The sequence below is a fragment of the Doryrhamphus excisus genome, linkage group LG7 (genome assembly GCF_037039965.1).
Source record: "Doryrhamphus excisus strain RoL-2023G ecotype Guam linkage group LG7, RoL_Dexc_Guam_v1.1, whole genome shotgun sequence".
NCBI lineage: Eukaryota > Metazoa > Chordata > Actinopteri > Syngnathiformes > Syngnathidae > Doryrhamphus > Doryrhamphus excisus.
The window spans coordinates 21839285-21852287 of record NC_136363.1 but is presented as its reverse complement, the minus strand read 5'-3'; the positions used below and the strand labels follow the sequence as shown (position 1 = coordinate 21852287).

The window sequence follows — 13003 nt, the reverse complement described above, 5'->3', positions numbered from 1 at the left end:
AGACACATGAAGATCCACGAGAAGGACCCGGCCAGCGGTCTGCTTCCTGTCAGCCCACCCTCACCCACAAAGCGGCGGCGGCCATCCGTGAAGCGGAGGCAAGGCATGGAGGACGAGAGCGGTGACGAGCCGCCCTCCAAGAAGGTTACTTTGCAGCCTTCCTCACAGTTGCTAGTTTACAGTTGAGCATGTAGGAGGTGGAGCTAAATGATGATGTCATTCAGGTGACGGAGGACTCTGCCTTTGAGGAGCCCCCAGTGACTGCAACAATGACAGCAGTGGCAGCAGCAACGGGTGTTCGATGCGTGGAGGAGGAGCTTCTTCCTTGCCCCATCTGCTTCAAGACCTGCAGCAGCAGACTTGAGCTGGACACACACATGGACACACACCCTGACACCACACTGAGGTACACACACACACACAACAGCCAATGGCAGCCAAGTCCCCATGAAGAGAGCATGGGCTCCCATGAAGACAGTAAAGGGTCAAACAGGGGGGACGGGGGAAGGACCAACAGAATGGATGGGTTGGTGTTTTGGGGCGGGGGGCTGATCTTTCATGGTCCACTGGATGTGGTTGCTGTGACGACTTTGTGCTCCCTTCTCAAATGGCAACAAGGACTGTAGTATGTCACCATAGCAACACAACAGTCAACACAAGTTTGAGCGAGTGAGGATGAAGAGCAAGGAGGAAAGATGAGACGCAGGTAGTAGAAAGAAAGACGTCAGCAAATGGCGCTGAGCTCCCAGTGGAGGGTGTAAAGAATATTTAGCAGTAAATCCTCACTAATCAGTCCATAAGAGGATCCACTGTGAGAGGAGCGGGGGTGGTGGGGGAGGGGTGGTTTAGGGTTGTCCTAGTTGATTGAATATTTTTTGCTTGAATACGTACAAAGTCAGTGTCTAAATGAGACACGTCTAAATCTACTGACTAGTGTAATTACAATTATTTCTTGATTTGTCTACAGTAGCCTAGTTGAGGCTATGAGCCATGCTCAGAGAAATATCACTATCCAGCAGCCATGTTGGAAATGGTGAAATTGAAAGCACATGTTCAAGCTAGGACACCCCCCCAGAAAAGTACATGTATGACAGTATGTCCTTATGTTCCCAGGTGCGACTTCTGCTGCCTTTCTTTCCGAACCCACCGCGGCTTGTTGCGTCACAACGCAGGCATCCACAAGATCCTTCCCCAAGACCCCAACGGCCGCCCCTTCATTCAGAACAATCCCTCCATCCCCACCGGCTTCAATGACTTGGCCTTCATTGATTTCTCCTGCAAGAAGTTTGCTCACATTGCACAGGTAACCATCTACCGCCATCTTTGATTAGTTCACTTCCTGTGTCTAAGTCTCAGATGAGTCCTCTCCTTGGTCTTGGTCAGGTCTGGTGTGAGACCAACCTTCGTCGCTGCGTAAGTAAGTTTCACCGCTTTGTGTGCGAGTGTTGCGACAAGGCGTTCCCGCTTCGCTCAGCCCTGGAGCTCCACAAAAGCACCATCCATGTAGACACGCCTTCAGACGGTATCGAACCCGAAACTGAGGGAAAAGAAGAAGCCGTCACCCCAGAAAATGACACCGAGGAGCATCACATTGATGCCGAGGATGTTCTGCTTTCCCAGCAGTCCAATTTCCTGGAGGGACTGGGTCTCCAGCACATTTCTAAGGTAATGTGTTTTTTTGACAATAAACAAAACTGTTGTAAGAGCAAATGGATGCAATACAGACTTTTGGTTTGTTTCACCCACAGGTCAAATCCGGACCCACAGATGATGAGATCCACCAGGCCCACTTGGACAGCATCAAAGTGATCCATGTAGAGCCACTGAATTCCAGTTTCCCGCAGGAGCATGCTTACCTGTCAGGTGGTCTGGGTCTGACTTTGGGGGTGAGTGGGCTGACGGCACTCAGCATCCCCCTGCTGGACCAGTCTGGCACCGCATCCACCCTGCAGGGTCTCTCAAAGAGGGACGCTTTGAGTCTGCTCTCCTTGCAGCCTTTCCAAGCAAGCTTCCTCATGCAGCCTGACGGTGCCACGGCTGCCGCTGGTGCAGCCACGTCTGGCATCAAACCCGGTGAAGTGGGCGGGATCATGGAGCTGGCAGACATACAGCAAATGCTGAAAGTAGCCACTACAGTCCCCAGTCAGATGGGACTGAGCATCCCCCCCATGGCTAAAGCCACAGCGTTCACTGGAGGCCAAGGTGGGTGTGACCTCAAGAGGATGTTGTGTTGTTTAAAATGGTTCCTTCTCATAACTGTTTTTTTTCTGCCATGCAGGTCAAGTCCAAAGCCAAAAGGCGATGCCACCATTGAAACCCAAACCTCCAATCACGCCTCGATCCAGCCTTACTGCGACAACACCCCCACCCCTCCAGAGTTCCCAGCAGGCGTCACTGGGCTGCATCAGTCCCAGCCTGCCTCCCCCAATTCCCACCCTCTTCAAAACACCTTCCTCCTCCTCTTCATCCTCCTCGTCAGCAGGGGGCGGCGGCCAATTGGAAGCTGAGTGTCCTCTGTCTGATTCGCCGCCTGTGGCCACCACCGCTGTGCATGAAGAGGTGGGGCTAAGCGGAAAGAAACCAGGAAGCAAAACGGTTAATGAGGGCAGTGGCGCCAACGCTGGTTCGGCCAAAGGATCCTTCCCGTGTCGCTTCTGTGACCAAGTGTTCTCCTTCTCGGGCGTCCTGCAGGCTCACATGCGCTTCCACCTGGGCATCCTGCCTCACCAGTGCAACATCTGCGACTATGTGGCCCCTGACAAGGCCACACTCATACGACACCTGCGCACACACAGCGGCGAGCGTCCATACATCTGCCGCGTCTGCCACTACCCCTTCACTGTCAAGGCCAACTGTGAGCGCCACCTCAGAAAGAAGCATGCCAAGACATCCAGGAAGGACATTGAGAAAAACATAAAGTGTGTCTTTTCGACCACTCCAAACATCATCACAAACGCGATTACCACTGGAACCACTACTGTGGACCTCGGAACAGGAAGTGCCGGAGCGGAGACAGCATGCCGGTTCTGCGGCGAGGACCTCAAGACTTACCGGGCCTTGCAGATCCACTTGCGCACACACAACGGCTGCCAGAGGAAGCCATTTGAGTGCCGACGCTGCGGCGCGGCCTTCCTGGCCAAGCGGAACTGCATCCACCACCTGCTGAAGCAGCACCCCGAGGTGCAGGAGCGCGAGATCGAGGAGCACATCGCCACACTTCAGCCCGCTGCTACTGTCACCTCTGCTCGCGCCCCCGCGCTTACTGTGATGGCTGCCAATGGGCTGAGTCAGCCACCCATCCAGGCGGTCAAGTTGGAGGGAGTGACAAACACCCTTTATCTCGAAGAACTGGATCAGCCTCTGGACTTTTCCGCCAAAGGTCGTGGAGCCCATGTTGCGTTTCCTGGGGTCAAAATGGAGACTCTCTCCCCTAACCTGGACTGCCCTGCACTGGACCAGCCCATTGACCTGTCCATACCCAGCAAAAGACAGAGGAGGGAAGCGGCCATTGATGGTGAGACACGTGAGATCAAGATGGAACAAAATGGTGGCAACATCATTGAGCAGCACATTGTCGCCAAAGAAGACAAGATGGCAGGCACATTGGCTGTGGGCTGCTACCAGTTCACCCCTGGATCCACCCCTCCCCCGACATCCCTCACTAACGTCAGCACCTCTACACGACCTCAGCGCCTCAAGCCCCTCCTTCCAAAGCCTGCCTCCTCCGCCTCAGCTCCTCCTACTGCCCTCAAAGAGCTCCCGCCTCTGGCATCCATTGCTCAGATCATCCACTCAGTGTCCGGCGCTCCGGACCTGCTGAAGAGGGAGGCGGCCTCGCTGGAGGGAAAACCTCAGCCGGCTTCGGAATCCACCACAGACGCTTCAGGAAGCTCCAACCTGCAGGAGACGCCAAGTGATGACAACAGCAGGTGAGAGTGCAACTCTCAGCATCAACTAGCATCATGTGGATCATGATTGGAGTCAAGTGTTTGTGTCTTGTGGTTCTGTCCAACAGGAAGAAAAACAGGAAGAAGACTGCTGCCCTCACCGTCAAAGACCAGAGCGTCATGAGCAATGCTGTAGACCTCGAGTCCAGCGGTGAGTTTGCCAGTGTTGAAAAGATGCTCGCCACTACGGACGCCAACAAGTTCAGCAACTACCTGCAGACGGGGACGAGCGACCTGGCAGCCAAGAGAGGTCAGAGGGAGCAAAGGACGAAGGTTCAAACACATGCCCTCATACACACATGAAACTTGACACGTGCCTCTGAGCAGATGGCGAGCAAGCAGGAGGCGGCAGGGACAAGGATAGCGGCCCAAGAGAGGAACTGAAGACGGTGTTGCTTCCACAATCAAAAGGGAAGAAGAACGCATACTCCAACTCTGTCCAGAAGATGACCTGTCCATTCTGTCCTCGAGTCTTCCCTTGGGCCAGCTCTCTGCAGAGACACATGTTGACGCACACCGGTAACACTCTTGCTACAACGCTGTGTGATCAGCCATCTTACTCTGCTCTGACCTGACGTGTGCTTCCTCTTCAGGCCAGAAGCCGTTCCCGTGTCCACGCTGTGACGCCTTCTTCTCCACCAAGTCCAACTGTGAACGCCACCTGCTGAGGAAGCACGGTGTCACAAACAGAACACTGCGACGCAACGGTGTCCTCGTCAAGAAAGAAGGCGACGAAGGCTCACACGAGAGCGCAGGTAGCAAAGTAGATCGCCGTGACTTTGCCATCAGTATCATGTTACACATGACAAAACGCCGGTTCTGATTGAAATTCCGATTCCTGTTTCTCACAGAGAGTCAGTCTGAGACGGAGCAGCTTGCAGCAGAACCTCAGACCCCTGCTGAGTCTTCAGCCATCAACGCCACGCCTTCCACCGACCTCAAAGACACTCTCTCAGAGCCACAGGGGGAGGAATCAACTCCAAGCAGCCCCACCCACCGACCCACCTCAGGTAAGCACCCCCAGCACATGTTTAATAAGAACACACTCATTAAATGTGGATGACATCAACATGTGCATTAGCAGGGTCCAGTCCTGCTCAGCAAGCAGAACCAGAACCTACTGAGCAGCCAGACCAGCAGGGGGCATCAGACATAGAAACAGAACCATCTAAACTGGCTCCACCCACAAACAAGGTAATTCTTTAAATTAAATTGTTTATTATTTCATCATTTTTTGTAATATTTCATATTCATCTATCAGCTGGAGAATGGTGATGATGATGACTGTCAGAGCAACAAAAGTTTGGACCTCAACTTTGGCAGGAAGCTCATCGATTTCAAGCTGTCTAGCTCCACCCCCTCCACTGACAGTCCGCAAGAAGTGGACAAAGACAGTACCAGTGCCCCCCCCTCCTCAGCGAGCCCTGCCCCTGCCGCCAAGCCTCAGCCTGAGTACAAGCACGTGTGTCGCGTGTGCAAGAAGAGTTTCCGCTACGCCACCACACTTGCTCGCCACGAGAGGGCGCACCTTAGCGAGGAGACACCGGCCAAGGAGGAGCCACCAGAGACAGAGAAAGCGGTGGAGAGCAATGTAGCTAAAGTGTCAGAAGATGAGAAAGAGGATGAGCCTAAGAAGAAGGATGTGGAACTTGAGGATGGTGGCGGTGTGAGCGAAGCAGGCGAGAGTGGCGAGTCAGAGGAGGAAGACAAAGAAAAGGAGGAGCGCAGCGACGACGAAGAGCCAAGAAGCGCCGAGGGTGGAGACACCTCGGGTGGCCGCGTGGACAAACGCAAGAAGATCTGCAACGTGTGCGCCAAACGTTTCTGGTCTCTGCAGGACCTGACCCGACACATGAGGTCACACACAGGTAGGCTACCACATGCTACCACTTCCTTCTCTAGACATCAGCTGACACCCGCTTGTTGTTGCGCAGGCGAGCGTCCGTATCGCTGCCAGACGTGCGAGCGCACCTTCACACTCAAGCACAGCCTGGTCCGCCACCAGCGTATCCACTCCAAGAGCCGCGACACCGACGCCGCCAGCGAGGATGGAGACTCCTGCGCAGCCACACCCACTTCAACCTGCCCGCCCTCAGAGAATGAGAGCGAGAGCGCCAAGGACCTGGAGGAGGTGGATGCCGCCGAACTTGAGAGAAGTTCTGATCCTGAACCAGCTGAGGCCCAATCCACCATTTCTGAGGAGGCGTCTGAACGATGTGCAACCCCCCAGGACGCCACCGACACCAAGACGAGTGACACGTCTGGAGAAGACTTTTCCAAAGACCCACCCTCAGCTTCGAGCTCTGCCCCTGCTGAGGCCATCATCCAGGGCCTCCTGGAGATCCACGCCCCATCCCCGATGGATCACATGCTGCCCAATGGGGAGCCCCCCTTGGTGGGCGTGGACTGAGGGGTGTACCTTTAAGAAGCCTTGAAGTGCCTTACTACTCGTCCATCTTCATCACCGAGGAGGATGATGATGTCCTTTTTATAGCTTTTTAACTTGTTTTGGAAAATCAAGATGGCCAATGGCTGCGTGTCACAGGACAGTAGTACACGTGCAAAGAGATGCCGCTTGTAACTGGAAGATGGGGGACAGACTTGCCGCCGCCCCTCTGTTTGTATGAGGGGGAGGGGTGGCTCACACTTTAGTGAACTTCTCAGTTTATGTGCACAGCGTCGCACAGGAGGACTTTTCTCAGTTTTGGGTGACTTTTTGGTGTCGGGAGGGAATTTTTCTGGTTTTCTTTTTTTTTTTATTATATATACATATATATATATATATATACATATATATATATATATGTATATGTGAACAAATCAAATTTAGTTAAAGTGTGTGCGTGCGTATGTGCTTACTCTTGTCGGCTTTCTTCTGGTGCCTCGGCCGCGCTCGCACTGACCCGGGTCCAATTTACCTCAACACGTCAATCGCGTCTTCCTGCGAGCTAGCATGGCTAACTTTTAGCTACACCGCCGAGCTCACAGCTAAGCACAGCTAGCGTGTCAGTTAGTCCATGCTAGCATGCTTCGTGCAATTAGCCTTAACGCACAAGAAATAGCTATTAGCTTTGGCTTAGCATCACCTCAGCTTCTTAAGGGCTAACACTACGTAGCTGCAGCTATTAGCCTGTGTCTGCCAAGGGCTAACATATCATTTCCAGTGGTAATGTGTTGTTGTGAGCCTTAACTCAGATATGAAGTCATGGGGTAAACGCACACGTTTGGCGAGTGGACCAGGCCAGCTAACAAGCTAACTTACGATGACAAGCTTCAAGCTAACTGCAGGCTATGCTTGCCTGCTACAATAATTAGCATGTATGCCCTAATTTGACACGCTTTCTCCCCGATTACTTTCTTCTTTCACATGAATTCAAAGAACATTAATACTTTAAATACTTATTATTCTTTTTTTATGGCGTCAGAGACAATCAAGGAGCATCCAGAAAAGATTGCTACAGTGAAAGTACAACACTATGTTGTGTCACATTCATAGTAGCCACGTTGTGGGGGCGGGGTCTTTTGATTTTATTTTTTCCTTAACCAACCTCTGAATACAATTTAAAAATAAACCTCGGAAGTAAAAGCAACAAACTTAATTTTATTGTTCTGACTGGGCACCAACTAGTACTGCTAGTGCTACAGCTTGTACTAATACAGCTGTTATGGTAGATACTTGGTCACAATCAGACATCCACCAGCACTTTGACTTGTTTGTTTTTGGTGCTTCTTATCATCTCATTAAGTTTGTTTTCAGTGACTTGTGTCAAGATAAAAAGCACACTATGTGATGCAATAATTGTAAAGTGTTTAATTTCCCCCCAAAATATACTGTCTTGAACCTTTGCTAAATGCGCTCGTGCTAACTTCAGGCTAACACCACCTAGCTAGTAGCATGGCCAAGGTTTCCATATTCCCACTTAACAGAATGGCGCCACTCTTGACAGTTTGACTTCTGTTTGTTAGCAAAATGTTTAAAGTTGAAATAAATAATTGGCTTTTGTCGACTTGACGACAGTTATTTAATTTTGAATGCTCACCACCAGTCAAGGGACCTGTCGTTCCTGGCTAGCTAAGCCTAGCTTAGCTGAGCCGAGTGCCCCGCCCTTTCCAACATTAAGTATGACTTGAGTTACGTGAATCCTGGACTTCCGCGTCGATAGTTTTTTTTATGTATTTATTTGGAGCCCAGGTGTGTGTGCGTGCGCTACCTGACGAGGACAAGCCATGTTTGGAAAAACAATATCTCACGTTGGTTGGCGTGTTGATGACGTCACTATGTCACGAGCACGCGCAGCCGGCCGGGCTGCAAACGAGCATTAAGAATCCAAAAGAGGAAAAAAGCTTTAATTAAATCCATTAAAGTAAATTTTTGTTGCTTCTTTTTCTTTATCAACGTTAAAATGTGTTTAAAACTGTGAAAATTTATTTTTGTTCTCTTCTGGGTGACTTTTAGGATAGTTTTGCATGTTAATCAAATATGGTTGTTGATTTGTTTCCACACACACACAGATGTCGAAATAACAGTATGATGTTGCTCTCAGGGTTGATGACACTTTCTAACAGTCATTTTGTTTTCCTGAGTTGCAAACTGTAATGATTTAATTTCATGTTCTGTCAATCACTACACAAGCACTTGACTGTGAACACACATTATGCACACACACACACACACACTCAAAGGTCACACAGCATGAAGACACAAATGTGTATTCAAGACAATTAAAATGCAAACAAACAAAATAAAGATGAGTCAAACATCGCTGTTCGATATGTTTCTCGGCGTCCATGTTGTCACAAACCAGAAAGAATCTACTTCTTGTCCTTGCTTTGATAACATTTTTCTCAATTTTATTTACACTTGTGCGCATTCATTTCCTTGGAATGATGAAGGTGCAAAAACAACATGGACAAAAGTATTGGGACAATTACAGGAGAGAATTGAGAATTTTTCAAGTTGGAAGTCTTGGTATCAATGGTATATTGATGGCCACTGGATTTCTTTTAGCATCATTAATGTCTAAAAATGTCACATCCTTCAATTCTGCTGGAAAAAGTTGGGACACCCCTGGTACAAAATGTCAGACAGTGGAGGTCTTCATCAGCGCCTGTTCACCAAACAGCTGAGTGAAGTGAAGCACGTGTTCCTCGCAGTGCTCTCCTACACATGCGCGCACACACACACAGTGATGATGACGAGGTTGTCATATGTGTCAAGCCTGCTCACCTGTGTTGAAGGCGGGGCTTCCCCTGAGCCGCTGGTTCCTCTGCTGGAAGGACCTGAAGACGGTGTAGAACAACATGTTGTCCCCAGTCTGCCGAGCAGCATCCAGAAACTTGCGGGCGGACATGTTGTCATGAGCACCTGCGCCATGTTGACAACATAGATTATCTCTCCAGATAAAGAAGCCTGTGAGCGCTCACACAATGGCGTGCGATGCCGTAGAGTGGCATACCGACGCTGCGGATGAACCTGACTGCGGCCAGAACCTGCTGCTTGGACAACAGAACCTCCACGATCTCGTCGTTGGCCGTCGACAGGCGCTGCAACACAACACAACATGTTATTTTAGGAAGATGATGACAACACATGATTGTCGATTACCTTCAACATGTCAAGTGACAGCTGGTGGGCAGGTGGGTACGTGCTTTCCAGAGACAGAAGCAAGCAGGCCTGAAGGTCACAACAATATGAGTAGCCATGTTACATGCTATCAGCTAGCTGGCTAATAACACTGTGTATTAGACAGTGTAATATCAAATTTCAATTAGCATTATCATCTTAATTGGGATGAATCATATTACAACCGAATTAAGCTTAATAAAAAAAAAACATTGAATTGGCATGAATTGCATACTACATCTTCAGTTATTTGTAGACTGAAGGACTCCTACAAACACCAGTCTAGGACCGGTCTCGTCTAGTGTGTCTCACCAGAGGTTTGGAGTCAGTGAGGACGTGATACTGGAGGAACTGATGCAACATGTAGAAGAGGTTGTGCTGCACCAACGTCTTGATGACCAGCTCGTACAAATAATGCTGACAAAGCAAATAGAAACATCAACGTAAAATATTGTGTGGGAATGATATTTTGAAGCAGCATCACTCGGCTGCTTTCTTACCTGCACGGTGATCTGGAAATGGTTTAAAGAACGGATGTACTCCATCAACACGGCGATGGTGAACTTGTGGCTAGCACCCTACAAACACATTTTACCACCACATGAAAAACTCACAGCACTGCTTAAAATGTTTTGTTCCTACCTTTCTCTCTGTAAAGGCAGACAAGACGTGCGTGTACATGTCTGATTGGTCGATGACCGCTTGAGTTCTGATTGGTCGCTTCTGAGCGGCGCTGCCTCTCGCTGGCCCCGACTCCATCGCCTAGGAATGAGAACAAAGAACTGACACTCAGCCCCTACTTGCCGCCCCCTCTAATGACACCCCTCACCGCGGTGTAGCTTTGCTCCGCCTCCAGGAAGTCCTTGTACACCTGATTGAGCTTGTCAAAGACGGTCGCCACCACAGGAAGACTCCCCTTCTGTTCACCTTCCAGAACTAACCACACACATTAACATTAGCTTGCTCACTGAAGTGGCTTCGACCTGTTTCCGTGGTTACCAAGCAACAACAACCGTACGCTGAGAGCAGACGGACAGGATGACCATCTTGCAGTCTCTGCGACGCAACAGCAAGTCCATCAGTTTGCCCTTGTCACTCAGCAGGTTGACGGTGGGGGTGAGCTTCACGTGAAGGTACCACAGGTAACCTGAGCGGGGCGACAATGCGTTCAATCACATGCCGTCAGCATGTTTCTGTTTGTACTTGTATGTCTTTATTTGTCACCTTCGCTAGCGCTGATGATGATGTCAGGCTGGAAGACGCTCCAGGAGGACGAGTCTGGTGTGAAAGTTAAGCTCAACGAGAGAGACAAACAAAGAAGGACGAACAAACATGTTGAGGATACATAGTTGACACGGGACAGGAGGCTGTGAGGGCACCACTGCTGGACCTACAAACATTGAAAGCAACTTTATTAGTTTCATAATTTTTTTACTTGCTGCCTCGGACTCATACAGAAAGGTCGCTTAGCATTAAATTAGTGTGTGCGTGTGTGTGTGTTGACCACGTACCTGCCAGTGGGATGCTAAAGGGATGTATGGAACGTGCAGGTAGAACAGGCTGATGCGTACTGATGACGCCGTCCGACTCCTTCAACTTGATGTCGAAGATCAATGACGTCTGAAAAAAAAAAAAACCACACACACTGGTATCTGCATCGTGCATGTAGCGACTCGTTGGTATTTCCATTCACTTGCACGCATACGCACCTGAGTGCTCTGATGATGGACCACCACCAGGTTGTCAACAATGTTAAGTGCGAACTTTCCTGTTGTGTTCAACTTCAACACGTGTGTCTTCTTGCACACGCCCTCCCTATAACACATATATGTGGAGATTTTAAAACGCACACGTTTCGTGAATGACATGTGTGTGGGTTTACCTTGCTAAATGGTAGAGCACCACCTCTGCACTGGGACTGTTGGCCGTCCTGGAGTGATGTTTTAGGTACATCACGTAGAGCTGACTATAACTATCAAGATATATATGTTAGCGTAGAGGAGACTCTTCAGTAAAGTGGAGACTATGGAGTGTAAGTGTCAAACTAAAAAGAGCAACAGGCTAATCAGTAGGCTAATGAAGCATCTTACATGGTCGCCATGGCAACGTCCCTCTCTGACAGGCTGAGTTTGGCAGGCTTGGGAACAACAGGCAGCTCAATCTCAAACTTGGACATCTTGGACATGCTCCCAGTCTTCGCCGAAGAAAGACAAACACACACACAGTGAGATGAGTCACGCGCATGAATAAACACTTTGATCGAGATCTGACCCGAAATGCGAAGGGCTGCAGGACGTTGCCTTGCACTGTGGTGGACAGCAGGATGACGGCCGTCTCGGGACAGTACTGGTACCAGTTGACATTGATGCTGTGGCTCTTGAGCAGTTTGACCGTGCGCTTGTCCGGAAACACCTGAACACAACACAAGTGTGGGCGTTGCCAAGACACTTTTAAAAGAAGACCCCAAAGCGTACCTGATAGAACTCGATGCCCTGGTCGCTAATGAAGACAATCTCGTTCCAATTGGTCCAGCAGAAGCCAAGAAGGTTTGCGTTCTTCATCTGAACGTGGCGGTCACAATGAGGTGAGCAAGGCTTGCCGTGATTGGTTGCTTAATTTAACGGCTCACCTTACACTCGTGTGTGAACTCTGTGTGAGGGTAGTCGGGAATGAAGTTGATGAAGTCCTTAAAAAGAGTGAAACTGTCAATTATCTGATCCAACATACTTTGATGATTGATGATTGATCATTGATGAGACAATTAAAACTCACCACAGACTTGGACGTTCTTTGCACAGCCAAAATTTTGTTTCCAATTGAGAACTTGATGCACTTTACTTCTCCCTTGTCGTCCATCCTGAAGAGAAAACAGACAGGCGCATTTTCAACTCGTTTGTCCAATTCAAAGTGAACGTACCTGAAGGCAACGGAACTCTTGTCGTCAGGTCCTTTGACCACCACCCCCGTGGCGCCTCCTGAACGCACCGCGAACACCTGAAGGCAGCACAGAGCACCTTTTAGTCTGAAACCAACTAAATACTAATAATGTTCACTTTATTGACCTTATTGCTTCAACGAAGGCATCCCGAAATTACTGGGGTTTTTTTGTTTCCATTTAATTCGTGATGTAAGTTGTTTACAGTCAGTCAGCTGACCGAGCTAACTAGCATGCTAACACTAGGCTAACTGACCTGCTTGTTGGCTTCATCGAAGAATACGTTGTTGACGCTTGAGGCATTTTCAAACTGCACGGGGTTGTCACAAAGTTCCAAGTAGTGTTCGCCACTCATCCTCAATTTCGGCTCACGTTTTATTCCCCTGTTTTAACGACAGAAAACATTGAACTGCACATCCGGAAGTGTCACTGTCATGTGCTTTATTTGGCTTCCGATGGGAAGTTTCACAATAAACGTCAATATTTTGAGAGTTCTTT

The 13003-nt window shown here is 49.4% G+C and overlaps 2 protein-coding genes across 8 annotated transcripts in view; one reads left to right on the top strand and one right to left on the bottom strand.

Moving 5' to 3' along the window:
• Positions 1–8718, top strand: part of rreb1a (ras responsive element binding protein 1a) — a 24177-nt gene extending 15459 nt beyond the window's left edge. For 4 of the 6 annotated variants that reach the window (XM_058059991.2, XM_058059989.2, XM_058059993.2 and 1 more), the window contains 13 exons: positions 3–144; positions 225–406; positions 1114–1303; positions 1384–1665; positions 1749–2202; positions 2279–3929; positions 4016–4197; positions 4275–4466; positions 4541–4702; positions 4799–4957; positions 5029–5141; positions 5209–5815; positions 5882–8718. In XM_058059991.2, the coding sequence (XP_057915974.2) occupies positions 3–144; positions 225–406; positions 1114–1303; positions 1384–1665; positions 1749–2202; positions 2279–3929; positions 4016–4197; positions 4275–4466; positions 4541–4702; positions 4799–4957; positions 5029–5141; positions 5209–5815; positions 5882–6357 (4792 nt within the window). In that variant the 3' untranslated portion in view covers positions 6358–8718. The remainder of the gene's footprint in view (positions 1–2; positions 145–224; positions 407–1113; positions 1304–1383; positions 1666–1748; positions 2203–2278; positions 3930–4015; positions 4198–4274; positions 4467–4540; positions 4703–4798; positions 4958–5028; positions 5142–5208; positions 5816–5881) is intronic. The other 2 variants (XM_058059994.2, XM_058059990.2) reach the window with 2 other exon arrangements.
• Positions 8717–13003, bottom strand: rmc1 (regulator of MON1-CCZ1). 2 transcript variants are annotated; one of them, XM_058060832.2, is made up of 21 exons: positions 12762–13003; positions 12488–12564; positions 12343–12427; positions 12200–12256; positions 12045–12131; positions 11842–11982; positions 11661–11764; positions 11453–11542; positions 11280–11385; positions 11082–11190; positions 10916–10960; positions 10795–10848; positions 10589–10717; positions 10400–10506; positions 10213–10332; positions 10071–10148; positions 9883–9987; positions 9553–9621; positions 9404–9491; positions 9175–9312; positions 8720–9108 (listed from the first exon to the last, which is right to left on the bottom strand). In XM_058060832.2, exons 1-21 carry the CDS (start codon positions 12858–12860, stop codon positions 9029–9031), a joined length of 1968 nt encoding a protein of 655 aa, XP_057916815.2. In that variant the 5' UTR covers positions 12861–13003; the 3' UTR covers positions 8720–9028. The 2 variants fall into 2 exon arrangements, with proteins under 2 accessions (XP_057916816.2, XP_057916815.2); XM_058060833.2 differs by lacking the exons at positions 12488–12564; positions 12762–13003 and having other exon boundaries at positions 8717–9108; positions 12205–12256; positions 12343–12433.